This window comes from Littorina saxatilis, linkage group LG11 (genome assembly GCF_037325665.1).
Source record: "Littorina saxatilis isolate snail1 linkage group LG11, US_GU_Lsax_2.0, whole genome shotgun sequence".
Taxonomy (NCBI): domain Eukaryota; kingdom Metazoa; phylum Mollusca; class Gastropoda; order Littorinimorpha; family Littorinidae; genus Littorina; species Littorina saxatilis.
Genome location: NC_090255.1, coordinates 10942970 through 10968822, shown reverse-complemented (window position 1 = coordinate 10968822; position 25853 = coordinate 10942970). Strand labels below are relative to the sequence as shown.

General features: G+C 45.2%; 1 protein-coding gene and 1 long non-coding RNA gene across 2 annotated transcripts in view; one reads left to right on the top strand and one right to left on the bottom strand.

Annotated features, from left to right (window-relative positions):
* Positions 1-25853, bottom strand: part of LOC138979734 (uncharacterized) — a gene marked incomplete in the record, with an annotated part of 169210 nt that overhangs the window by 58070 nt on the left and 85287 nt on the right. The window contains 4 exon segments of the mRNA XM_070352475.1: positions 3562-3820; positions 21297-21404; positions 23819-24060; positions 25075-25853. The exon segment at positions 25075-25853 is cut by the window's right edge and continues 656 nt beyond it. Coding sequence (XP_070208576.1) covers positions 3562-3820; positions 21297-21404; positions 23819-24060; positions 25075-25853 — 1388 coding nt within the window.
* LOC138979736 (uncharacterized) lies at positions 3817-24089 on the top strand. The gene is made up of 2 exons (XR_011460115.1): positions 3817-3994; positions 23802-24089. It is a non-coding gene; the product is annotated as an uncharacterized lncRNA (long non-coding RNA).

Genomic DNA, 25853 nt, shown 5'->3' with positions numbered 1-25853 from the left:
GTCACATTTCATAAGGGTCAAAGTGACCTTGACCTTGATCATATGTGACCAAATGTGTCTCATGATGAAAGCATAACATGTGCTCCACATAATTTTTAAGTTTGAAACAGTTATCTTCCATAGTTCAGGGTCAAGGTCACTTCAAAAGATGTATACAATCCAACTTTGAAGAGCTCCTGTGACCTTGACCTTGAAGCAAGGTAAACCAAACTGGTATCAAAAGATGGGGCTTACTTTGCCCTATATATCATATATAGGTGAGGTATTCAATCTCAAAAACTTCAGAGAAAATGGGAAAAATGTGAAAAATAGCTGTTTTTTAGACAACATTTATGGCCCCTGCGTCCTTGACCTTGAAGCAAGGTCAAGATGCTATGTATGTTTTTGGGGGCCTTGTCATCATACACCATCTTGCCAAATTTGGTACTGATAGACTGAATAGTGTCCAAGAAATATCCAACGTTAAAGTTTTCCGGCCGGCCGGCCGGACGGACGGACGGACGGACGGACGACTCGGGTGAGTACATAGACTCACTTTTGCTTCGCATGTGAGTAAAAAAAAAGGTTACTGGAACGCTGTCAGCGTGAGTTCGTCCCCACGTTCGGCGAGAGATTTATTTCTCAGAGTCAACTTTGTGTGCAGACTCTCCTCGGTGTCCGAACACCCCCGTGTGTACACGCAAGCACAAGACCAAGTGCGCACGAAAACGATCCTGTAATCCATGTCCGAGTTCGGTGGGTTATAGAAACACGAAAATACCCAGCATGCTTCCTCCGAAAGCGGCGTATGGTTGCCTAAATGGCGGGGTAAAAACGGTCATACACGTAAAAGCCGTGGGAGTTTCAGCCCATGAACGAACAAACAAACAAACGGGAACGTTTAATAATAAATTATGGACAAAACAATGATTGGCTCGCCGGCATCTTGCAAACGAGTTTTGTCGATGATTTTGAGATAAGGTCATTATTTGTATCATTAGTGTATGTCTTGTCTGTCTATGTCAAAGACCACTGGGTCGACGTAATGTAAATGTAACTTTTTTTGGTCAATAATTACATGTTCCAATGTTTAACGTCGTTTTCAACCACGAAGGTTATATCGCGACGGGGAAAGGGGGGAGATGGGATAGAGCCACTTGTCAATTGTTTCTTGTTCACAAAAGCACTAATCAAAAATTTGCTCCAGGGGCTTGCAACGTAGTACAATGTATTGCCTTACTGTATAGATCTGGGCACGACGTTTGCGTCAAGCGTTCCCGTTCGTCACTGCCACCCTCCTACGGAACGTGGTGTGTTCCAATGATTTGAGCAGCTCTCGCGAGATATCCGCAAGACACGCTCTTTGTTATGCTTTGAACGTCACGATAACTTCGAACCTCGGCTTTGACAGCTCGCGCAAAGTCTTCCTCTTCTTCTTCTTTTTATCTTTTTAATTTTTATTTGTTAATTATAATTTTATTTTGGTAGCTTTTGTTCTCATTGTCCTGATTTTAAATAAATAAATTCTTAATTTTCTTCACAATCCCATGGTTTTTATCCTCCCCCAGCCAACCTTAGAGCCAATATATGGAGGATTTCTTGCCTAGGACGCCATAAATCAAAAATGGCGAAACAAAATCAAGCGAGACATGGCAACACTGACGATGACATAATCCCAACCTTTTCTGTATCATACACCAGCTTAAAGCTACACGCCTAACCGAGCAAACACAATCTCCTCAAAGCGCCTTTGTTCAAAATCTCGACGGTTTGAGCAAATCTCGCAAAATGGCTTGAACTTGTCACGACCTGACCAGCGTCGAAAATGGATTCAAACTGTTCATACTCGACAGGAAAAGAAGGCCAAACTGAGTTCATTTCTAAGGCAGGAAATAGCATCGTGGCAACTCATTATGCGATACGTATTCGCAGAGGCTTACGAAACTGACATGAATTAATGATCCCAGTCTATGTGATAGCACGTTTTTATTTTCTCTCTCTCTCTCTCTCTCTCTCTCTCTCTCTCTCTCTCTCTCTCTCTCTCTCTCTCTCTCTCTCTCTCTCTCCGTTTTTCGGCTTCTGGTTGTATGTTCATCTGTATGATCATACATAATACTCTACTTCTAATACACTTCTGGTTGTATGTTCATCTGTATGATCATACATAATACTCTACTTCTAATACACTTCTGGTTGTATGTTCATCTGTATGATCATACATAATACTCTACTTCTAATACACTTTTGGTTGTATGTTCCTCTGTATGATCATACATAATACTCTACTTCTAATACACTTCTGGTTGTATGTTCATCTGTATGATCATACATAATACTCTACTTCTAATACACTTCTGGTTGTATGTTCATCTGTATGATCATACATAATACTCTACTTCTAATACACTTCTGGTTGTATGTTCATCTGTATGATCATACATAATACTCTACTTCTAATACACTTCTGGCTGTATGTTCATCTGTATGATCATACATAATACTCTACTTCGAATACACCCCTCCCTCTCCAACACAAACGCACTTTCTCTCTCTCTCTGCCACACACTCTCGAAATATGTTTGAATATATGACTAACATACAATGGCCAGTCCCTTGCAGAGAGAGAGAGAGAGAGAGAGAGAGAGAGAGAGAGAGAGAGAGAGAGAGAGAGAGAGAGAGAGAGAGAGAGAGAGAGAGAGAGAGAGAGAGAGAGCGACAGAGACAGACAGAGAGAGAGATAGACAGAGATAGACAGAGAGAGAGATATAGACAGAGAGAGCGACAGAGAGAGAGAGAGCGAGAGAGAGAGAGAGAGAGAGAGAGAGAGGCAGAGAGAGACAGACAGAGAGAGCGACAGAGACAGAGAGAGAGAGAGAGAGATAGACAGAGAGAGAGAGACAGACAGAGAGAGAGACAGACAGACAGAGAGAGACAGACAGACAGACAGACAGACAGAGCGACAGAGAGACAGCAACAGAGACTACAAAAAGACAGACAGACAAACAGACGTTCTGATAGGGAAGTTATCACACGCTTCCCAATGACAATGTTCCACCGACCAGACGCTACAAAACAAACCAAGGAGAGATTAAACTGAAGTTAACAAAACGGAAAATAAATGACAAAACAAGACGATACAAACAAGGCGTGATGATACAAGTACCCCCCCCCCCCCCCCCCCCAAAAAAAAAGTACAGGAAAAGAAGACAGGCAAGAACAAAGAAAACAGGGCATAAGAGAGAAACAAAGACAAGAGCAAGACAAGATACAAAGGATGATATCAGGACACAAGACAAGAAACACACAAGACTCGAACAAACATCTTGATGCAGTAAAAAAAAAAAAGACAGAAAAAAAGAAAAGACAAGACAAGACGAGACGAGACAAGACAATCGGCAAGACAAGACAAGACAAGACGAGACGAGACAAGACAAGACCATACAAGTTATTAGACACGACATCAGACAAGACGAAACAAGACATCAGGCAAGACAAGACAAGATAGGACAGGAGCAAGGGCAGACAGACACACACACATTCAACCACCCCCTCCACCAACACAACACCAAACAGCAAACTCACCCGTGTTCATGCTGAGAGACCGCTGCAGCATTCTGTTCTGCTGGAACATCTGTTGCTGCTGGGGGGTGGAGCCGGGGGGAGGCTGGGGGCCCGTACCGGACGGGGAGAACATGGGCCCCATCTGGGCCTGGCCCGGGGGCGCTGAGAACTGGGGGGCTTCCCCGGGGAACTGGAACCGAGCCCCCTGCGGGCCCGCCGAAGTGGGAATCGCGTTGCCTGAGAGAGAGCGGTGTCTCTGCATGCCGCTGAACTGAGCTCCCTGCACAAACACACGCTGAAACTCGTCACAACACTGAGGGCCGTATATATATATATATATCTCCTTCAACTCAGCAAGCAAATGGGTGAACTGCCAACAAAATCATCGAGCTCAGCCCCATTTTGAAATTGAGACGGCATCAACAGCGTAATCAGAACTACAACACCGATCGTGGTATGTGTTCTTTGTGTGCATGTCTGTCGTGTGTTTTGTCCTCCAACACAGCCTGCTACCTCTGCCTGCCCCACTATAATAGGCCAATTGTGTAAGAGGGCGTAAAAGTCAACTAGTCAGTCAGACCTTGAGGACAAAGACTACTCTGGTAGCGCTCTGAATGCATACGACATGTGCAATAGCAGAGACATCCGTCTCTGGCAATAGTTACCTCCAAAATATCTGAGAAAATCAGGTCTTTAAAAGGAGGGAGTCTTAAAATGGGGGTAAACTTGCAGAGGTTATGAACAGAAATTCTGAGAAAACGGGGTCTTAAAAGGGACGAAGTCTTAAATTGGGGAAGGGGGTCTTAAAAGGGGGGTTCCGATGTACTGTACTGTACTGTAATGTAAACGACAACATTTTTGATTTTCGACTTTCGACGAAAGGAGGTCTGAAAATTATGTTGGAACCAAACACCTTCAAGTTACTGTATTAGCTGCAGAGAGAACAAGAAAGGTAGAAGCAGTCTGTGTATGTGTAGGTATCGTACATGGCACGGCCTACCATTCTGCTAACAACAGTGAGACAGTAATTCATGTATGTATTGATTAAAACAGAAAACACCAGTGTTGTCAGTGAACAAATGATAGGACTGAAACAAGAGTTCACCATACGGTCGCAGCCGACTTTAAAGACACAGTCCTTCCCCTGGTGAACAAAGGATAGGACTGAAACAAGAGTTCACCATACGGTCACAGCCAACTTTAAAGACACAGTCCTTCCCCTGGTGAACAAAGGATAGGACTGAGACAAGAGTTCACCATACGGTCACAGCCAACTTTAAAGGCACAGTCCTTCCCCTGGTGAACAGTACCCCCTGCGGGTTAGGGGGAAGAATTTACCCGATGCTCCCCAGCATGTCCTAAGAGGCGACTAACGGATTCTGTTTCTCCTTTTACCCTTGTTAAGTGTTTCTTGTATAAAATATAGTCAATGTTTGTAAAGATTTTAGTCAAGCAGTATGTAAGAAATGTTAAGTTCTTTGTACTGGAAACTTGCATTCTCCCAGTAAGGTACTGCACTACGTTGCAAGACCCTGGAGCAATTTTTTTATTAGTGCTTTTGTGAACAAGAAACAATTAACAAGTGGCTCTATCCCATCTCCCCCCCTTTCCCCGTCGCGATATAACCTTCGTGGTTTCTTTCTTTATTTGGTGTTTAACGTCGTTTTCAACCACGAAGGGTTATATCGCGACGGAGGGAAGGGGGGAGATGGGATAGAGCCACTTGTCAATTGTTTCTTGTTCACAAAAGCACTAATCGAAAATTTTTAAGTAAATTTTCATTTCATTAATATACTTACCCGAATCACATAAAAGCATTGACGCAGTCTTACATGCAAAAGGTCTGAAAAGGCTACCCGTCTTAAACAATTTTAAAGGGGAGCAACCCAACACAAAAAGTGTAAACAGGCAAGGTAGTGACCATCTACCCAGGGAGTTACCTCCCATCTAGGGTTATGTGACGTCACTTCCCCCTGTAAACACCACATGCTTCATACGACTTAATAGACTAAAAATCATATGCGGGGTTGGCGGGAGGGCATACACTATGTGATTCGGGTAAGTATATTAATGAAATGAAAATTTACTTAAAAATTTTCGATTAAATTACATATTCTTACTCCGAATCACATAAAAGCAGATAGCTTCAACAAGGCGGTGGGAAAGAAAAATCCAACTCACTCTAAAAACCTTGCCAAAACCCTGGCCTGCTGCCAAAAGGTCAGGAAAAGGGCCCAGTGAGAAAGAAAAACTAACTCACTCTAACCCTTGCCAGGAACTGGCCCACTGCCAAAAGCAGAAAAGGACCTGAGAACCATCCTGATTGACAGTCGTGATGTCTCTCAGGCAAAAGTTGCGAAAGACAACATCAGAGAGCCAGAAATGTGTGCCCAGCACTTCTTCCAATCTCCTGGACCAAGCGACCCAGAAAGAGAACCCAGCCTTGGATTAAGCCGAGCCGAGTAGAGAGGGAAAGACAAGCTGCCCCCCCCCCCCCCCCTTTCGGATGGAAGGAAATGCACATACACCGAAAAAACGATCTATGCATAAGGTAGTCCGATCAGTGAGGTGAGGGACAAACCTCGCGGCGACCACAAGACGATCACGCCGAAGTAATCAAACTTAGGAATGGCGTGAAGCCCAGGTCGGTGAACCTCTTACTTCCGGCCGAAACTGGAAGCAGCTGTCGCGGACGACTGCTGACGTAAGTCGAAGCTCGAACCGGGCGTGACAGTAGCCTGTGCACTAGCTGGTGAACCTCTTACTTCCGGCCGAAGCTGGAAGCAGCTGTCGCGGACGACTGCTGACGTAAGTCGAAGCTCGAACCGGACGTGACAGTAGCCTGTGCACTAGCTGGTGAACCTCCTACTTCCGGCCGAAGCTGGAAGCAGCTGTCGCGGACGACTGCTGACGTAAGTCGAAGCTCGAACCGGACGTGACAGTAGCCTGTGCACTAGCCAGTGAACCTCTTACTTCCGGCCGAAACTGGAAGCAGCTGTCGCGGACGACTGCTGACGTAAGTCGAAGCTCGAACCGGACGTGACAGTAGCCTGTGCACTAGCCAGTGAACCTCTTACTTCCGGCCGAAACTGGAAGCAGCTGTCGCGGACGACTGCTGCTGAAGTGACCGGTGACCCAAAACAAAATGACTAAAAGCCAGAGTGTTACAGAACAGTCTGCTTGAAGGTAAATGAAAGAAATTCAAAAACCCCAAGTAAACTTCGTAGCCAAAAACCTGAGAGAGGAGATAAGCCACAAAGAATGACTCCTCCAACATGCATTGCCAAAGACAATGTCCCCTCAGGAAAAACTGAATGTTACTTCCGAGGCCAACTCAAGCGCAACTTAAGTTTGGACGAAACACCAGAACACGTCTGATCGCTAGAGAAAGACGGAGTCAGACTCTGCGAAAGACGCCCAGGACCAAGTCCAGCAGCTTGTGGCAAACTGAGAAGAACGGGAAAGCCCGAAAACGGCAGCCCCACTCAAACGGCAATCGTCCTATCTCATCTCCTGCCTAAGATGAAATAAAGGAAAGAAAGTCGAAGTCCGAAGCCACAAGAACAGGGAAAACAACAACCATCCCGCCCACAGGTGGAATGGCTGTTGCACCAGCCGAGGCTAAAAACCCTGGATGCCCTAAGGTCAGCCGCTGTTCCAAAACTCAGACGTACCTAGAAGCGTCTGTGAAAGAAACAACCTCTCCGGTAAAACCGGAAGTGCCACTGCAGCAGCCCGTGGCTGAACTGCTGTTACACAACTGAGGACTGGAGCTGTAAAACCGAAGGACAGCGCTAGCACCGACCAGAAGAGACCTCAGCGGGTGCTCGAGCTGATGGGCCTAGACACCGTGAAAGGATCGGCTGAGGCATAAATAAATATGCACTCATTAGATCAATGGGAGTCCCCCGACCTCACCACTCCCACAAACTATTGGCTGTGTACAGAGACCATCCAATGAAAACTTGCAAGGAGAAGACCCGCCCCGCCAACACCAAAGTGGAGGGCGGAGGGGGGGGGGGGTGAGACCGGGGGCACTTCCTTGGGGAGAGAGGCTAGCCTAGGGCTGCCCTTCTCCCTGCCCAAAGGTGATCTAATTCTCGAGAATCAGACAGAGACTGCCCATTGGCCGCCTGCTGAAAACATCCCGAGGCCCGAGCCTGCTTCCCGTGAGGAGGCTAGCTCTGCTTTAACCCTTGTAGAGAGAAGTCAGAGATCCGCTGATCTCTAACCCACGGGATCTACTTTGCTTTCTGGTAAAAACACCGAAGTTCAAAAAGCAGATCCCTCTACTCCGATCAAAGCCCAGATGTCCCTCCTAGCCTGCTCAGAGACCTGAGCATGCGAGAGAAACAAGTCCTCCCTACACCCGACTGTAAAGCGAGGTGAAGGGAGGACAGCCTCTTTGTTCCTCGTTCGCCTTAGCCAGGCTGAACGAGTGGAGATGCCATCAGTGTCCTGACACACACTAAGCGTGAAATGTTCAGTGACTCCAGGAAAGAGCGCGAGAGCGCTCTGACGATCATCTCCGAAAAAGAGGCAAATTCCAAAAACTGACGTCCAAATTCCTCTAAGTTCCTGCGTTCCCATTAAGGTGTACGCGGAAGAGCAAGACGCCAGCAAAATCCGACCCAGCTTCAGCCAAGAGAACTTCCTATGACAGGAAGAAACAAAAGACGAAGCCTGAGTAGCCGAAGACAGCCGAGGCTGCGCGTGTTCCGGAACTGACCCGTGAAAACCGAGCAGCAGAACCGGAACCCGTGGATACCACTTCCGGTAGGAGATGGCCAGCCAAAACCTGCGGAAGATGGTACCCACATTGAAGGTGACTATCAAACCGGAAGTAGGAAAAACTCCTCCTTCGCGGAACGGAAGTCCGACATCGCTGAATGCAACCAAAGAGGAAGCCAATGTCCCTCCATAAAAAATCTGGAAGTAATCTCCATCGAGGCCTCGAGAGAAGCTGAGAGATTCGGCAGAACGTGTCTGGTCTCTGGCTAAAGGCTGTATAACAGAATAGCCCAGAGACCTGACACTGACCGAAGTCACAGTTGCAAGTGGAAAGCTACTGAACAGGATAACCGGAAAACCGGAAACCCGTTCAACCGGAAACCGTCCTGTCTCACCCCTCCCATAAGAGGGTAAGACAAAGAGGAGGTAACATCCGAAGCCACCAGAACTGAATAGACAGTAGACGCAACACCCGACCAGTGAAGTGACTACCGTCCCGGCCGAGGCTGAAAGCCTGCATGCCCATAGGCCAGCCGACGTTCCTCACTTCGCTAACAGTGATAGGAAGGAGAACGATGCATCCGGACAAAGCCGGAAACGCAACAGACAAAACCGCACAATGCGGAAGCAAATGTTGCGTGGACTGAGGACAGAAGACCGAACGCCCGTAGGCTAGTCCGCGGTCAACTCCAGTAGAGACACACAGTGTAATCGCAAAGGAGGACCTATGCTCCCGGTAAACCGGAATGACGACTGTCCGGATGTCCGTAGGACGTATCCTGTTCCTCACTCACTGACCTCCGTATAGGCGCAGCAGGGGGAGGAACGGCAACTCCGGGCTGAGCCGGAAAAGCAACGGACGAAGCCGCATAAACGGAAACGCCTGTTGCGATGACTAAGGCCGAGGCCAGAACGCCCAAAGGCCAGTCAACGGTCAACCCCAGCCATGACCTCTGTGAGTGCACGGGATGGAGGACCTTCGTTTTCGGGAAAACCCGGAAGCGCGACTCCCGAAAAGGGAAGCCGCCCTTGCCTATTCACAGCCGTGCACGCAATGCAAACAGGCTTAGAAAGAGCAGAAGATTAAGCAACGGACGAAGCCGCATACAGCGGCAGCGTCTGCTGCGAGGACTGGGGCTGGAAGCCCGGTTGCCCGAAGGCCAGTCCACAGTCGACACCAGCAGGGACCTTCGTGGGTGTGCCAGATTGACCTTCGCTTCCGGGAAAACCCGGAAACGCGACTCCCGCAAGCGGAAGCCGCCCTTGCTCAGTCACGGCCGTACACGCTGTGCGATCAGGCCTAGAAAGAGCAGCATATCCTGACTAGCAGGAAGTTTTGCAGTCGACACCAGCAGGGACCTTCGTGGGTGTGCCAGATTGACCTTCGCCTCCGGGTAAACCCGGAACCGCGACTACCGCAAGCGGAAGCCGCCATTGCTCAGTCACGGCCGTACACGCTGTGCGATCAGGCCTAGAAAGAGCAGCATATCCTGACTAGCAGGAAGTTTGCAGTCGACACCAGCAGGGACCTTCGTGGGTGTGCCAGATTGACCTTCGCCTCCGGGAAAACCCAGAAACACGACTCCCGCAAGCGGAAGCCGCCATTGCTCAGTCATAGCCCTCTCGCTATACGATCGGAACTAAGACGAGCAGCATATCCTGACGGGCAGGAAGTTTGCAGGTAGTGAGCCTGCGACCAAGAACTGTTGCTCAAAAGAGAGCGTCCGGTGGCTTCACGAGAGCCAGTGGAGCAGTTCGACTTACCGTCCATGCCCCCCAAAGGGGCAGCAGACGCAGCTGAAGGCCCGCGGCCGGAAGCCGTGGCCGACAGGAAGCCAAAGAGTGGCCGACACCCGCCGCCGGCGGAAGTACAACGCTGGAGACGGCGTGTGAAGCTGCAATCTTCCCTCCCAAACTGCGAAACTCTGGAAAAAGAGAGCAAAACAGTATAGACACCAGAGCGCCGCGCTCCGATGCCGAGAGGGAAAGCAAGAAGCAAGACACGTCACAGACGTGCTAAACTGCCCCCCAAATTCATTTGGGGCAGAATAAGTAACGGACAAAGCGGTTATACATGCTTAGTACGAAACAACAACAAATGCCAATGGTCTGAAAGACCAATGACACACACCTAGCCATGTTATCTCACCGTCAGACGCGCTGACGCAGACAACAGGCGGCAAACAAAGAGTTACTGAAAATTAACAAGTCCAAAACGGACGGAAAATTTAGCAACTACAACAAACTTCCTGTCAAACTAATGACTAAAAAAGGAAGCGCTTACCAACTAACAAAGCAGAAGGCAAGAAAGAGGTAAAATAAGGTTTACCTATCCAAAATATAGGCCGTGCCACATTCGCCGTCAGCTAAGCTGACAAGCAAACATGGAGCCCCAAAATGCGTTACTGAAAAAATTTTACAAGTCCGCAAAAACGGACGAAAAGTCAGCAACTACAACAACATTCTTGTCAAAATAATGACCAAAATGGAAAGAGCTCACCAAACACGTAAAGGCAAGCCGTTAAGACGGGTTAGGCGGCCGGTGGGTGTCCTTACAAACACCAGCACTCAGCCACACACGGAGCCAAAAATTCGACGACCTCTCTGCTGTAGGCTGAAATGTCGTATGAAGCATGTGGTGTTTACAGGGGGAAGTGACGTCACATAACCCTAGATGGGAGGTAACTCCCTGGGTAGATGGTCACTACCTTGCCTGTTTACACTTTTTGTGTTGGGTTGCTCCCCTTTAAAATTGTTTAAGACGGGTAGCCTTTTCAGACCTTTTGCATGTAAGACTGCGTCAATGCTTTTATGTGATTCGGAGTAAGAATATGTAATTTAATCAAAAATTTGCTCCAGGGGCTTGCAACGTAGTACAATATATGACCTTACTGGGAGAATGCAAGTTTCCAGTACAAAGGACTTAACATTTCTTACATACTGCTTGACTAAAATCTTTACAAACATTGACTATATTCTATACAAGAAACACTTAACAAGGGTAAAAGGAGAAACAGAATCCGTTAGTCGCCTCTTACGACATGCTGGGGAGCATCGGGTAAATTCTTCCCCCTAACCCGCGGGGGGTAGGCACAGTCCTTCCCCTGGTGAACAGTTGGGCTCACCACCCCACACCTGGTCAGGCTTTGTACACGGGACAAGACCATCCCTCCACTTGGACACCCACCAACACTCAACATCTTGGCTGCTTTCTCAGCAGAGTGGTATTATTTTTGTATGAATATATTTCTCAACAGACACTAGTAGTGCCACTTTAGTCGTGGCTTTTGTGGAAATTTGTTTGTTTGTTTGCTTAACGCCCAGCCGACCACGAAGGGCCATATCAGGGCGGTGCTGCTTTGACATATAACGTGCGCCACACACAAGACAGAAGTCGCAGCACAGGCTTCATGTCTCACCCAGTCACATTATTCTGACACCGGACCAACCAGTCCTAGCACTAACCCCATAATGCCAGACGCCAGGCGGAGCAGCCACTAGATTGCCAATTTTAAAGTCTTAGGTATGACCCGGCCGGGGTTCGAACCCACGACCTCCCGATCACGGGGCGGACGCCTTACCACTAGGCCAACCGTTTGTTTGTTTGTTTGTTTTGCTTAACGCCCAGCCGACTACGCAGAGCCATATCAGGACGAGGAAGGGGGGGATGAAGGGGGCCACTTGTCAAGCGATTCCTGTTTACAAATGCACTAACCCATTACTTGTGTCCCAGCAGGCTTTAGTAAAACTAAATTAATACCTACTGGAAGATTACCAGTTTCCAGTATGTTAAAATAGGCTTAACCTATCTACTGCTGGACTTACATCAGAACACTAACAGATTAAACTATACATGAATCGCGAGACAAGCGGCAAGAGAAGAGATTTTTGGAAAAAATATAGGTGAATGAGCAAGAAGGCAGAAAAAAGAAAAGAATTCATGAAGAAAAAGAGAGCATGACAGGAAAGAGGAACCAAAAATCTACCTAACAGCAAACTAGAAAGCTCCTGCGAGGCCAACCGTGCCGGTTGGTTTTTTTAATAATCCTACTCTGCACAGGCAGCAGGCAGGGTGTTGATTATTGGTATGTGTGCAAGTGTCTGGGCTTTTACATGGAAGATATGTCAGTGTCAGCTCAAGATCAGATCAGCAAAAATCACCACTCTGCTCAGAAAACAGCAAGACCGTTTATTTTTGGCATGTTTCCCAAAAATATTCTACCGATAAACGTACAGTCTTATTCCTTGTAAATGCCTGGCCAGATCTGAGATTGTGAGTCTCAACGCATACACTGCGCCTTTAAATAACAAATATATTAGAAGTCCTGGAGGAGACAGACAGGTGCGGTGGAACCAAGGAATAAAGCTAGATGTCAAGCAGCAAAGCCAAAGGAATAAAGCTATATGTACCCAAGCAGCAAAGGAATAAAGCTATATGTACCCAAGCAGCAAACGATTTCCAATACACACATACAAAGGGCAAGCAGATAACATGCAGGCAAAACTCTTTCAGGGAGAGCACAAAAGAAAACCTGTAGAGTAACTCAAACGCTCAAGTTTATCAATTCTGCATCAATAAATTGCATTTACCGTCAGTGTTCCATTTCACTTGTCATGGGTGTCAAAGTACTGTTTACACACAACAACTGACTCAACGACTGTCAAGATTGCGAGGCTATTGTTATACAATAAATAATTCTTTCTTTCTTTCTTTGGTGTTTAACGTCGTTTTCAACCACGAAGGTTATATCGCGACGGGGAAAGGGGGGAGATGGGATAGAGCCACTTGTCAATTGTTTCTTGTTGACAAAAGCACTAATCAAAAATTTGCTCCAGGGGCTTGCAAGGTAGTACAATATATGACCTTACTGGGAGAATGCAAGTTTCCAGTACAAAGGACTTAACATTTCTTACATACTGCTTGACTAAAATCTTTACAAAAATTGACTATATTCTATACAAAAAACACTTAACAAGGGTAAAAAGAGAAACAGAATCCGTTAGTCGCCTCTTACGACATGCTGGGGAGCATCGGGTAAATTCTTCCCCCTAACCCGCGGGGGGTAAATAAATAATTAAATCAATCAATCAATGAATACAAAATAAATAAATCAATAAATAAACCAATAAATCAATCAATAATTAAACTATTGGTTAAAATAAACAAACCTTTCTATGGGAGAAACTGAGAACAATGACAAAGAACATTCTGATTTAAACGCCAGCCTCTGAGTCTGACTCATGAATTCAGAATATGAAAAAACAAAACAAAAAAACATTAGCCTCTTGCCCCGGAAAAGGAGGAAGTTGTCAAAATAAAACAAACGTGACAAAAGAGACAAAAAGTGCACATGCAAAATCACACAAAACCAAGCACCAATCCTCCTGCATGACAGTGAGGCAAGGGGTGGGGGTGGGGGGGGGGGGGGGGGGGGGGGGGAGGGGGTGGGGTGGGGGGGGGGGGGTTGTGATCGATGTCCCTGGAAACACATTTTCAGCTCTTTTTTATTTATTATCTCACATCCCTGCCCTCTCTTTTTCTCTATCTTCATTTGTATTTTTGATTAATAGGTTTAAAAAGAAACCTGTTCAAATCTTGCCATCTCTGCACCCCATATCCACCCCCCCCCCCCCCCGTCACAAACACATACACATTCACACACAACACAAACACACCAATACACCCTGCCCTCTCTTCCCTCAAAATAAATAAATAAAAATAAATAAAAATTAAAACAATTAAAAAATAATATAAAAAAATAATATAAAAAATAAAAATAAAATAAAAAATAAAGATAAAATAATGATACCCTTGAACTTCTTGGGAAGAGGTTGTTGCTATTTTCGTCAGTGGACACATGATAGGCCCCTGCCTGCTTTGTTCTTTTCAAGACTAGAGTCACAAACCCTTTTAAGCTTGGTTCCCCAGGCAAAGAGAAGGTCAATCATAGTTTACTGTGATCAAAAACATCTCCACTGGGTTCAAGTGTCGTTGTCTGTGGGTTGAACAGGGGTGAGTAAGGGAGGGAAGGGATAGAGGGAGGGGGCAGAGACTGAGAAGGAAAAGGAATACAGAGAGAGAGAGAGAGAGAGAGAGAGAGAGAGAGAGAGAGAGAGACAGAGAGAGAGTGTTAGGAGACAATGACAATGTCAATGACAATGACAATGACAATTCTCTATTTAACGAGGATAGTAGATTAAGCAGTGGTCTGCTTTTTTACATCCAGCCCTCGCCCTGAAAAGGGACTAACTACAACAATGAAGTAAAAATACAAGATAACAAAAATAAAAAAATAAAATTCTACATTTTAACAGATAACTTTACTTTATTTGGTGTTTAACGTCGTTTTCAACCACGAAGGTTATATCGCGACGAAACAGATAACTAAAGTGAAAACACATTATACATATGTACACAAAATGCATTGCATTAAGGTAGATTGCGAGTTGATTGATGTGAATTAAGTGGTATAGAGCAGCTTGCACTTTCTCAACATCATGCTCTAAGCCATACATTGCATTTTAAGGAAAACAATCAAACAAGCAAGACATTGCAAAAATCATCACACATCTAAATAGTGGTTGGTTTTTAAGTCCCTTCATCCGAAAAGGGTCTGTGTACATTAGGAGAGAGAGAGAGAGAGAGAGAGAGAGAGAGAGAGAGAGAGAGAGAGGAGGAGGAGGGGGGGGAGGGAGAGAGAGGTAGAAAGGGGCGGATCCTGAAATAGACAAAATGTAGAGATCTGATTTGAATACAGTGCAGCACAGACTAAGAGTGCCGGTTTGCACAGCCACAGAAGAGCAGGGACCAAACGCACAGCCACATATATACTACAGCAGAGAAAAAACAAGTCGCGTAAGGCGAAATTACTACATTTAGTCAAGCTGTGGAACTCACAGAATGAAACTGAACGCACTGCATTTTTTCACAATGACCGTAGTCCGCCGCTTGTGCATAACGGAGTGAAACTGACGAGCCTGTTCAGCGCAGTAGTAGTTTCGCTGTGCTGCATAGCACGCTTTTCTGTACCTCTCTTTGTTTTAACTTTCTGAGCGTGTTTTTAATCCAAACATATCATATCTATATATTTTTGGAATCAGGAACTGACAAGGAATAAGATGAAATTGTTTTTAAATCGATTTCGGAAATTTAATTTTGATCATAATTGTTATATTTTTAATTTTCAGAGCTTGTTTTTAATCCGAATATAACATATTTATATGTTTTTGGAATCAGGAAATGATGTAAAATAAGATGAACGTAAATTTGGATCGTTTTATATAAAAACAAAATTTATTACAATTTCAAAATTTTTAATGACCAAAGTCATAAATTAATTTTTAAGCCACCAAGCTGAAATGCAATACCGAAGTCCGGTCTTCATCGAAGATTGCTTGGCCAAAATTTCAATCAATTTGATTGAAAAATGAGGGTGTGACAGTGCCGCCTCAACTTTTACAAAAAGCCGGATATGACGTCATCAAAAGTATTTATTGAAAAAAAGAAAAAAACGTCCGGGGATATCATTCCCAGGAACTCTCATGTCAAATTTCATAAAGATCGGTCAAGTAGTTTGGTCTGAATCGCTCTACACACACACACGCACAGACAGACAGACAGACACACACACACACACCACGACCCTCGTCTCGATTCCCCCTCTATGTTAAAACATTTAGTCAAAATTGACTAAATGTAAAAAGAACAAAATTCACATTTAAAAAAAATGCACACACCAAATTTTAAAGCACAGAAACAAAGAGATCTTCCACAACAAAACTAACATAGATCTATACAGTCCATCCAGATAACATTATGTACACCATCATACTAATACATTTCCATCAAAGATGCACTAAAACAAAATTCACAATAATTCAGCCGTGACAAAAAAAAGAGAGCCGAAGGGGTAAATCAAAAATACAACTACTTATTCCAAGGTGAAGGCCATGCAATGAAAACCACACAGAAAGGTCAACAAGGTCAAGGAGAGGGCAAGGTCATGCAGTGTGGCATGGGAGAGGGGTCAAAGTTGAGTGAGTGCAGGGTCAGGCAGGAAAAGGTAACTAGCTCTCTACTAACCTGAGGCAGAGGGTGTAAGCCGAGCATAGCCTCCCCTGTCCCCCACTGCCCCAGAGGGTAGTGTCCCCTGCCCGGTGCCCCCTGACCCCCCATAGCGCTGCTAGGGGGCAGCGGTAACCGTGGCGACACCGACCCAGGAAGCACGCCGCCCCGCTGCCATGACAACAGCTGTCAGTCAGGGGTACACAGCCAGAGATTAACACACAGCGACAGAAAAAGAAACAAGTCGCGTAAGGCGAAAATACAATATTTAGTCAAGTAGCTGTCGAACTCACAGAATGAAACTGAACGCAATGCCATTTTTCAGCAAGACCGTATACTCGTAGCATCGTCAGTCCATCGCTCATGGCAAAGGCAGTGAAATTGACAAGAAGAGCGGGGTAGTAGTTGCGCTAAGAAGGATAGCACGCTTTTCTGTACCTCTCTTTGTTTTAACTTTCTGAGCGTGTTTTTAATCCAAACATATCATATCTATATGTTTTTGGAATCAGGAACCGACAAGGAATAAGATGAAAGTGTTTTTAAATTGATTTCGACAATTTAATTTTGATAATAATTTTTATATATTTAATTTTCAGAGCTTGTTTTTAATCCAAATATAACATATTTATATGTTTTTGGAATCAGCAAATGATGGAGAATAAGAGAAACGTAAATTTGGATCGTTTTATAAATTTTTATTTTTTTTTTACAATTTTCAGATTTTTAATGACCAAAGTCATTAATTAATTTTTAAGCCACCAAGCTGAAATGCAATACCGAAGTCCGGGCTTCGTCGAAGATTACTTGACCAAAATTTCAACCAATTTGGTTGAAAAATGAGGGCGTGACAGTGCCGCCTCAACTTTCACGAAAAGCCGGATATGACGTCATCAAAGACATTTATCAAAAAAATGAAAAAAACGTATGGGGATTTCATACCCAGGAACTCTTATGTCAAATTTCATAAAGATCGGTCCAGTAGTTTAGTCTGAATCGCTCTACACACACACACACACACACACACACACACACACACACACACACACAGACAGACGCACACACACCACGACCCTCGTTTCGATTCCCCCTCGATGTTAAAATATTTAGTCAAAACTTGACTAAATATAAAAAGAGGGAAAAAGAAAGAAAGGAAGAGCACCGAAAGGAAGAAAGAAAGGACAGATGTGTGTAAGGGGGAAGAAGGAGAAGCGAAAATGAAAGTCAAAAGTTAAACCTCCGAAAAGCAAGGTAAACTGACTAAATTGCTGGCAAACTCTGCTCTCCGCTGGGTGAAGTGCCTGCATTGCCCAAGGTCACTTCTAGGTCTGACCTTAAAATGACCTTTAACGTTGCTCTGATGCTCTAGAAAAATCATTGCTGGGACGTTGTGCCTCCTTTTTACACAAGCTCAAACTCAAACTTTAATTTGTCCCCAAGAAGAAATGTTAGTTACTGTTAAGCTCAAAGAATCATTATGATATCCCCCGAAAATGGGAGTATGGTTGTGTAAATGTTGGCAGAAAAAACGGTCATACACGAGAAAAAAAAACTCACTCGTGCATAAAAACACATGTGTTTGCGAGAGTTTCAGCCCATGAACGCAGAAGAAGATGACTACATGAAATTATTTCAATCTTCAGCCGATCATTTTTCACTGGACCTCCTTCCCCCACAGAGAGCAGAGTTTCTATAACTACTGTGCTAGTTAGCAAGATACTGAGAGTAGCTAAAACTACATGTATACATAGTCTGTACTAACAGGACAGGGTACAACTATAAGAGTTACAAAACATGTACAGATGCATTTTAGTAATTCTAAACAGGAAGAGTAAAATAAAATGGGAGATACTTTCTATAAATTAAAGGAAAGCAATACAAATCAAAGCAATTTTCTGAATCCTTAGGATAACAAAACTTTGTTTCTAACTACTTGTGATACAGATTCTACAAGTCAGTTTGTTAAACAAACCATGATGGTACGTGTACCTTAAAACAATAACCGGCATATTTCTTCAACACTTGTGCACAAGTTGTATGACAAATCACATCAAATTTTACCCCAAAAACTTGGCAGAATAATTGTCAAGTCAAAAAATAGTAATGCGATGGTCAAAGGCCAACATAAGCAACACAAACTTAAAGTTGAACTTGAAGCACATTTGAAGTTTGTAGTCTGAACACAAATGGAGTATTTTTGACCAAAAACTTAAAAAATAATGACAAATTACTAACAAAAAAACAAAAACAAAAGTATGGGCAAACAGGTGTACAGGTGTTCCCTAATGACAGGAGAAGACAAGGGGGTAACAAATGGGACGTTACACTTGTTTGTGATGATAATGTGTTTGATTAATGACTTGTACAGTTCTGGGACATCCTGCTTGATGGCGCACGCGCAGAGAACAATTTTCCCTTTATCTTCACTGCGCTGGCTGCAAAATCCCTCCAGCGGGAGGTGTTTTTAGACAGGCCAGGCACTGGTTTTCCCTTGACTGTATAGCCTGCATACAGTTAATGACTGTATAGCCTGCATACAGTTAATGACTGTATAGCCTGCATACAGTTAATGACTGTATAGCCTGCATACAGTTAATGACTGTATAGCCTGCATACAGTTAATCTAAAACAGCTTAACCGTTAACTTCGTGAAACCAAATAAAATTTCCCAAACATTCAACTAGCTATTAAGGCAGTGTGTTTTTGGGAAAAAATATGAGTCATTTTGTGCTGTATACAGGGGAACTCCCCCTTTTCAGACCCCCCCCCACCCCCCCAATTTAAGACTTCCTCCCTTTCAAGACCTTACTTTTTCAGATTTTCTGTTCATAACTTCTGTAAATGTACCCCCTTTTTAAGACCCTCTCCTTTTTAAGACCTGATTTTCTCAGATTTTTGACGGTGTGAAAAGAGGGGTTCCACTGTATTATTTCTATCATTGACTTTGAAATGAGGTGGTGTGTATTACAGTAATACTCAACACTGCATATGAGCAAACGAGAAATAAGGAAGGATGAAAAGAGATAATTTACATCAAAACATAAATGGAACATAATCGTACACACTCGACACATCCGGCCCTCCACAGATTCACATTCACCGTGGAAGCAAGTAAAACCACAGAGCTACTACTTCTAGTACTACTACAATGCCATATTCTACAAAAGGCACATACATACACATCGAATGAAAGTCAGACAACAAAGAAATCTATTGACACCTGGGGTGAGGGGCACGAAGCGAAAGTGGGTTCCACCCAAACAGGAGAGAGCAAACCGCGGGGTCTGATTTGTTGAAATCAATCAATCAATATGAGGCTTATATCGCGCGTATTCCGTGGGTACAGTTCTAAGCGCAGGGATTTTTTTTTCCTCACAAATCACAACAAATCTTAATTTCAGCCAATCGAACACCGCGGCTGGCTCCCATCCGACTGGTAACTTTCTCGTGCACATCGGCCCTACAGTCAAAATCACTAGCAAGGAGGAACAAAAGCACAAGCTTTCAAAAGAATGGCAAAGACACAAATGCAGAAGAACAAAACCCACAGCAGGATTTCTAAAACAAGCATCATCCTGAACCATTCCACTGGAGGCTGCTGTGTCATGGATGTCATAATTATAGTCCTGCAAGGTTAGCCTCATGGGCGTCATAATTATAGTCCTGTAAGGGTACTCTCATGGGTGTCATAATTATAGTCCTGTAAGGTTACCCTGATGGATGTCATAATTATAGTCCTGTAAGGGCATGGGTGTCATAATTATAGTCCTGTAAGGGCATGGGTGTCATAATTATAGTCCTGTAAGGTTACCCTGATGGATGTCATAATTATAGTCCTGTAAGGGCATGGGTGTCATAATTATAGTCCTGTAAGGTTACCCTGATGGGTGTCATAATTATAGTCCTGTAAGGTTACCCTGATGGGTGTCATAATTATAGTCCTGAAAGGTTACCCTGATGGGTGTCATAATTATAGTCCTGTAAGGTTACCCTCATGGGTGTCATAATTATAGTCCTGTCTGGGTGTCATAATTATAGTCCTGTAAGGTTACCCTCATGGGTGTCATAATTATAGTCCTGTAAGGTTACCCTCATGGATGTCATAATTATAGTCCTGTAAGGTTACCCTCATGGATGTCATAATTATAGTCCTGTAAGGTTACCCTCATGGATGTCATAATTATAGTCCTGTAAGGTTACCCTCATGGATGTCATAATTATAGTCCTGTAAGGTTACCCTCATGGAACTACAGGTTGCTTTCTGTTTGAGGAAAGTGAGCTGCCATACAGTATGGCACTACGCAATTTGTTGTCTACCTTTTGCAGCATGTGACGTGTGTGTTCATGTTTCCAAGCTCTGATGAGAATTTCGCTGTGAATTTGGGATCTCTAACATGTACACGCATGCACACAGAGGAGAGACTGCACAAAATTGTCCCTGAGAAATAAATCCCTTGCCAAACCTGGGATTCAAACCCACATCGATAGAGTCCAACTGGTTTTAAGCTAAGCGCCGCTAACGACTCGGCTATCTTCAAGCCCTATGAGCATAAGTCAATAACAATGTTTGCAAAACATAAGCTTCAACTGATTGAAGGAGCAAACGTAAGTAAATCAGGACGAACCCTGATGTTCCCAGGCCAATTCCCAGTTTAGTCACAGACGAAATATAAAACAGAAAAGCAGAAGAAATCCTGAAAGCTGTTAGGGTTCTGCACTACTACCACCAAGCTTTAACCCTCTACGGCAGCGTGAGATACAGGCTGATTAGAACAAAATAAAACACAAGCGAAAACTACCACAGTGCGGGTGAGAAAGGCAAACCTCCAGGGAGATAAGAGGTCTGTTGGGAGCTTGTATACCCAGTCAGCGCCAAGGCACACCAAGAAAAAAAAAAAAAAAGCTGAAGGTCAGAGGGGTCAAGGCCAAGTATATATAGAGATGTCAAGGTCACTGGACTGACCTGCGCTGGTATGGTCACGTTGGGGGCGTGTCCCGTGTTCATGAGATCACGTAAATTTTCCGGGAATTGTCCCGGGGTAGTTCCCGATTCCATACTTGGCATGGCCGGCTGCAGACATAATGAGGTCAAGGTCATCAGGCAGAGGGCAAGACAAAGTCTTTCAAATCTAGTTTTGGACCTGGCTACTTGAGGGCGGGGGGACTATGGGGGTGGCAGACAGGTATTGATCCTGGGGGGAAGGGGGGGGGGGGGGGGGGTTGGCAGTGGGGGTTGCGGAGGGTTTAGTGGGTGAGGTAGGTTGCAAGTTGTATTCTGTTCTTTGTAACTTCCTACTGCAGCCTTGACAGTATTATCCTCACCATGATCTGTGCAGTCACACAACTTGCCATGCACATTTTGCCAACCTTACAATTCATATTTAGATATTTGCTTTCTTTTAGAACATTTCATAACATGACACAATTTTATTTCTCAATTATTTTTCAATGCACTTTTCCTCAAAAAAATTTTCTCATCTGCAGACTGTGCTCACACTTTCACAAGAATGTTTTGTTACATTCACTCTGCGGTCATATCTTTTGATAACTGCATCCTCAAAGATACTCTGGTCTGTTCAACTTACTTTGTGCTTCATTCCAGTGGGCACTACTGTCATATCGTCAAAACAATAACATTTTTTGCAAGAAAACCGAATGCCAGCATTTTATTCCCAATACAATACTGGCAGAATTGGGGCGACCATATGTCTGCAACTGAACACAAGACGACCCTTATGAAGAAAAGACCCTATTGTGACCTATTGCCGCAGACTCGCTGCAACCTTGCCGTAACCTTGCCGTAGTCTACAGCAACCTTGCTGCAACCCAGTCTGAAGTACAATCTACCTCACTTGAACTTCAAGACATTCATTCTGATGCTTCTTTCTTTAGAGATGGGGAAAAAAACACAAAGAAGGACAGAAAGGAACGACAACTTCCCACAGGCGTTTAAAGTGCTGTTCACATGGCAGACTTTCGACCAACTTTCAAGCGATTTTAGTCCACGCCAAGTCCAATGAAAATCACTGCCCATGTGAACAGAGCAAACACTCAAACTAGTTTTAAGCAGTGATTCTCGGCAGACTTGAAGGCCAGTCTATAGGAACTACCTCCTAATGCGGGAAGAGCAGTTTGGTTGGAGCTAACCAATCAGTGAGCGCTGTAAGAAAAGTCTGCTAAACATCTGCGCCAAGTCACCGCTGAGTCGAGCAGCGCTCAACTGATCTGAGTTTTTGACTTGCTGCAAAATCGAACCTAAATTGCTGCGGCCGTTCACATGGCAGATTTTTTGTTGACTTGGCCTCAACAACTCGGGAGCGATTTCAAACCAACAAGAGTCGGGGAAAAGTTGGTTTAAAGTCTGCCATGTGAACGCCACTTAACGGCTGACAGGACAACAGCTGGCACCACGGGTCAAGCACACCAACCAAACAGACTCGAAGCAACGGTCACTCCATCAACCACTGACCACAACATTTAGATGGATCAAATACACATCTCATCACAATACCAATACCACCACGATGAGCTTCAAAAGCAAAAACAAAAGAAAAATGTCTTTCAATGAATTTCGTTTTTTTCATGGAAATTGGAGTGTGGGTCTGGGTGACAAACGCAGAGAGAAATCGATTTGCTTTGCTGTTATGTTCTAAATTCACATTCTTGTTAAAAGCGTTTTTTTTTTTATAACTTGTTTTTTTGTCAGCCGCAGCTATGGGTCCAGCTATTCTGTACAGTGGTATTGCTGTAGTGAAGCAGTTTTCATGAATAAAATGAAAGACAAGGGAAAATGCATATGCCTTGGGCCAATTGTAATAAAAGCGCTTGTTTTAGCTCATGCCCCTCATGTTTGTGTGCTTTTACTTTATTTTGATTCAGCTGAATAAAACCTTGTTCTTAACCTTCATAGACTTTCTCATGACCACACTCATTTCATCTCACTCTCTCAAACTAGAGAATGTACTGAACTGCTGACTTAGTGAAAGGCTTGCTCAGGTGGCTGGCTCTTTTAGTTCATTGTGGATGTTCAACTTAATTTTCTATTTCTTTTTGCATGAAATCTCTTCAAAATGATGGACAAATCCAGGAAAACATCGCAGAATGAAGTGACTGAATTGAGTGAAGTTGACTGATGAGATCTGAAGTTACACAGGGGAGGGGGGACTGAGGGTGGGGTGGGGGTGGGAATAACCCGATTCAGCCCCGTGTGTGGTTAACCGTCCCAGTGAGGGAATTTCAATAGATCACTCTTCTTCCAGCATGTGACATCACTTCCACGGGGTTAATTCGGGACTATACCTAAACCTAAAGGGGTCGAGAAACACAAAACTAAAAAAAACTTGAAAACAACAACACATCCATTTTCAAAACAAATCACACACCAACGACTTTGAACAACATCACCAAAAAACAAAAGAAACAAAAACTTCAACTTGTCATCCCCGCCCCTCTGATTGTGTCATCACAGATCCAACCCCAGCCTACCTGTTGTGGGAACCTCTGTCCAAACTGCTGCGGCGCTTGTTGCTGCTGCTGCGTCTGCTGCTGCTGAATCAGTCGCTGCTGGTGGTGCATCTGCAGCATGCGCTGTCTCTCCTGCACCTGTTGGCGCTGGCGTTTCTCCAGGGCGCGAGTCTGTTGCTGTTTGAGCAGCGTCTGTCGGACTTGCTGGCCGGGTCGCGGGGCGAAGGCCTGCTGACCCCCCTGTAACGCACTGGCTAGTGGACCTGGTGAATATACAATACAATGCATTCAATTTTCTTGTCTGTTATGACTATTGGCTCACCATTCACACATACAAACACAAAATTTTATTTGAGACATTATTAATGCAAATTGTATAAATTGTATATATTGTGTTGTTGCTTCAAGCTGTTGGCAAGCGCTAGATAAATGTGCCATTAATATTATTATTAAGATGCTTTTGTTGGGTAGGCATGCTGGGTATTTTCGTGTTTCCATAACCCACCGAACTCCGACATGGATTACAGGATCTTTTCAATCAATCAATCAATATGAGGCTTATATCGCGCGTATTCCATGGGTACAGTTCTAAGCGCAGGGATTTATTTATTTATTTATTTTATTTTATTTTATGCGATTTATTTATGCCGTGTGAGATGGAATTTTTTTACACAATACATCACGCATTCACATCGGCCAGCAGATCGCAGCCATTTCGGCGCATATCCTACTTTTCACGGCCTATTATTCCAAGTCACACGGGTATTTTGGTGGGCATTTTTATCTATGCCTATACAATTTTGCCAGGAAAGACCCTTTTGTCAATCATGGGATCTTTAACGTGCACACCCCAATGTAGTGTACACGAAGGGACCTCGGTTTTTCGTCTCATCCGAAAGACTAGCACTTGAACCCACCACCTAGGTTAGGAAAGGGGGGAGAAAATTGCTAACGCCCTGACCCAGGATCGAACTCGCAACCTCTCGCTTCCGAGCGCAAGTGCGTTACCACTCGGCCACCCAGTCCCCATGCGCACTTGGTCTTGTGCTTGCATGTACACACGAAGGGGGTTAAGTCACTAGCAGGTCTGCACATAAGTTGACCTGGGAGATCGGAAAAATCTCCACTCTTAACCCACCAGGCGGCAGCGATCGGGATTCGAACTCACGACCTCCCGATTAGGAGGCCGACGTCTTACCACTGCGCCCGTCGTGTGCATGCAACCTTGCATAGAAGGCATGTGAGTGTTGTACAGATACAATGCAGCGTTGACCTACCTCTAGGCTGCTGATACTGCGGACTCTGTGGAGGCATGCCCGTTGGGGAGAACATGGGCCTGGGCGGCTGCTGGCCAGGGGAGACCACCCCAGGCTGCTGGCCTTGCTGCCCGGGCGACATCTGGGCGGGGAAGGAGCGGGGGCCCATGCCCAGCATCTGCGGGTGTCGAGGGGGTCCCCCCGCCCCGGCTCCCATCATGCCCCTGGGGCCCATCCCCGTCACGGGGGAGAGCGGGGGATTGTTGTTGGGGGAGAAGACACCCCCGGGGGTGTTGGGGCTGCGAAGCGGACCCCCTCCCCCAGACATACTCATGCCGTTCCCCATGGGGTCGTCTCCCATCAGCTGCTGCTGTATGGCGTTGATGGCCATCTGCTCGTTGAAAGTGCTGCCACCCGCCCCGGGCCCCCCGTGGCCTTGACCTTCCATCCTGCCGGCCGGGGAGGAGGCGGAGGCGGCCATGCCGAGCAGAGACTCCATGCCCTGGAGGCCCCCCTCCGCCAACAGCTGCTCCAGCTGGAGCAAGACAGTCTGGTCGTCCTGCGTGATGTCCATGTCGTGGTCCACCGGGGTCAGGGAAAAGTGTTGTGGTGGCGGCAAGGGGACACTGCCGGCTGGCTGCCCCATGTGTTGGATGTGCTGGGAGGAGGGCAGGGGGCTGCCCTGGGAGGGGGGCATGCTGGACTGGGCCTGGGTGGAGGTGGAGGGGGTGGGGGGAAGGCTGGAGGCGGCGGAGGAGTGCTGGAGCAGGTCTGCCTCCAGGCTGGCGGCCTGATTGAGA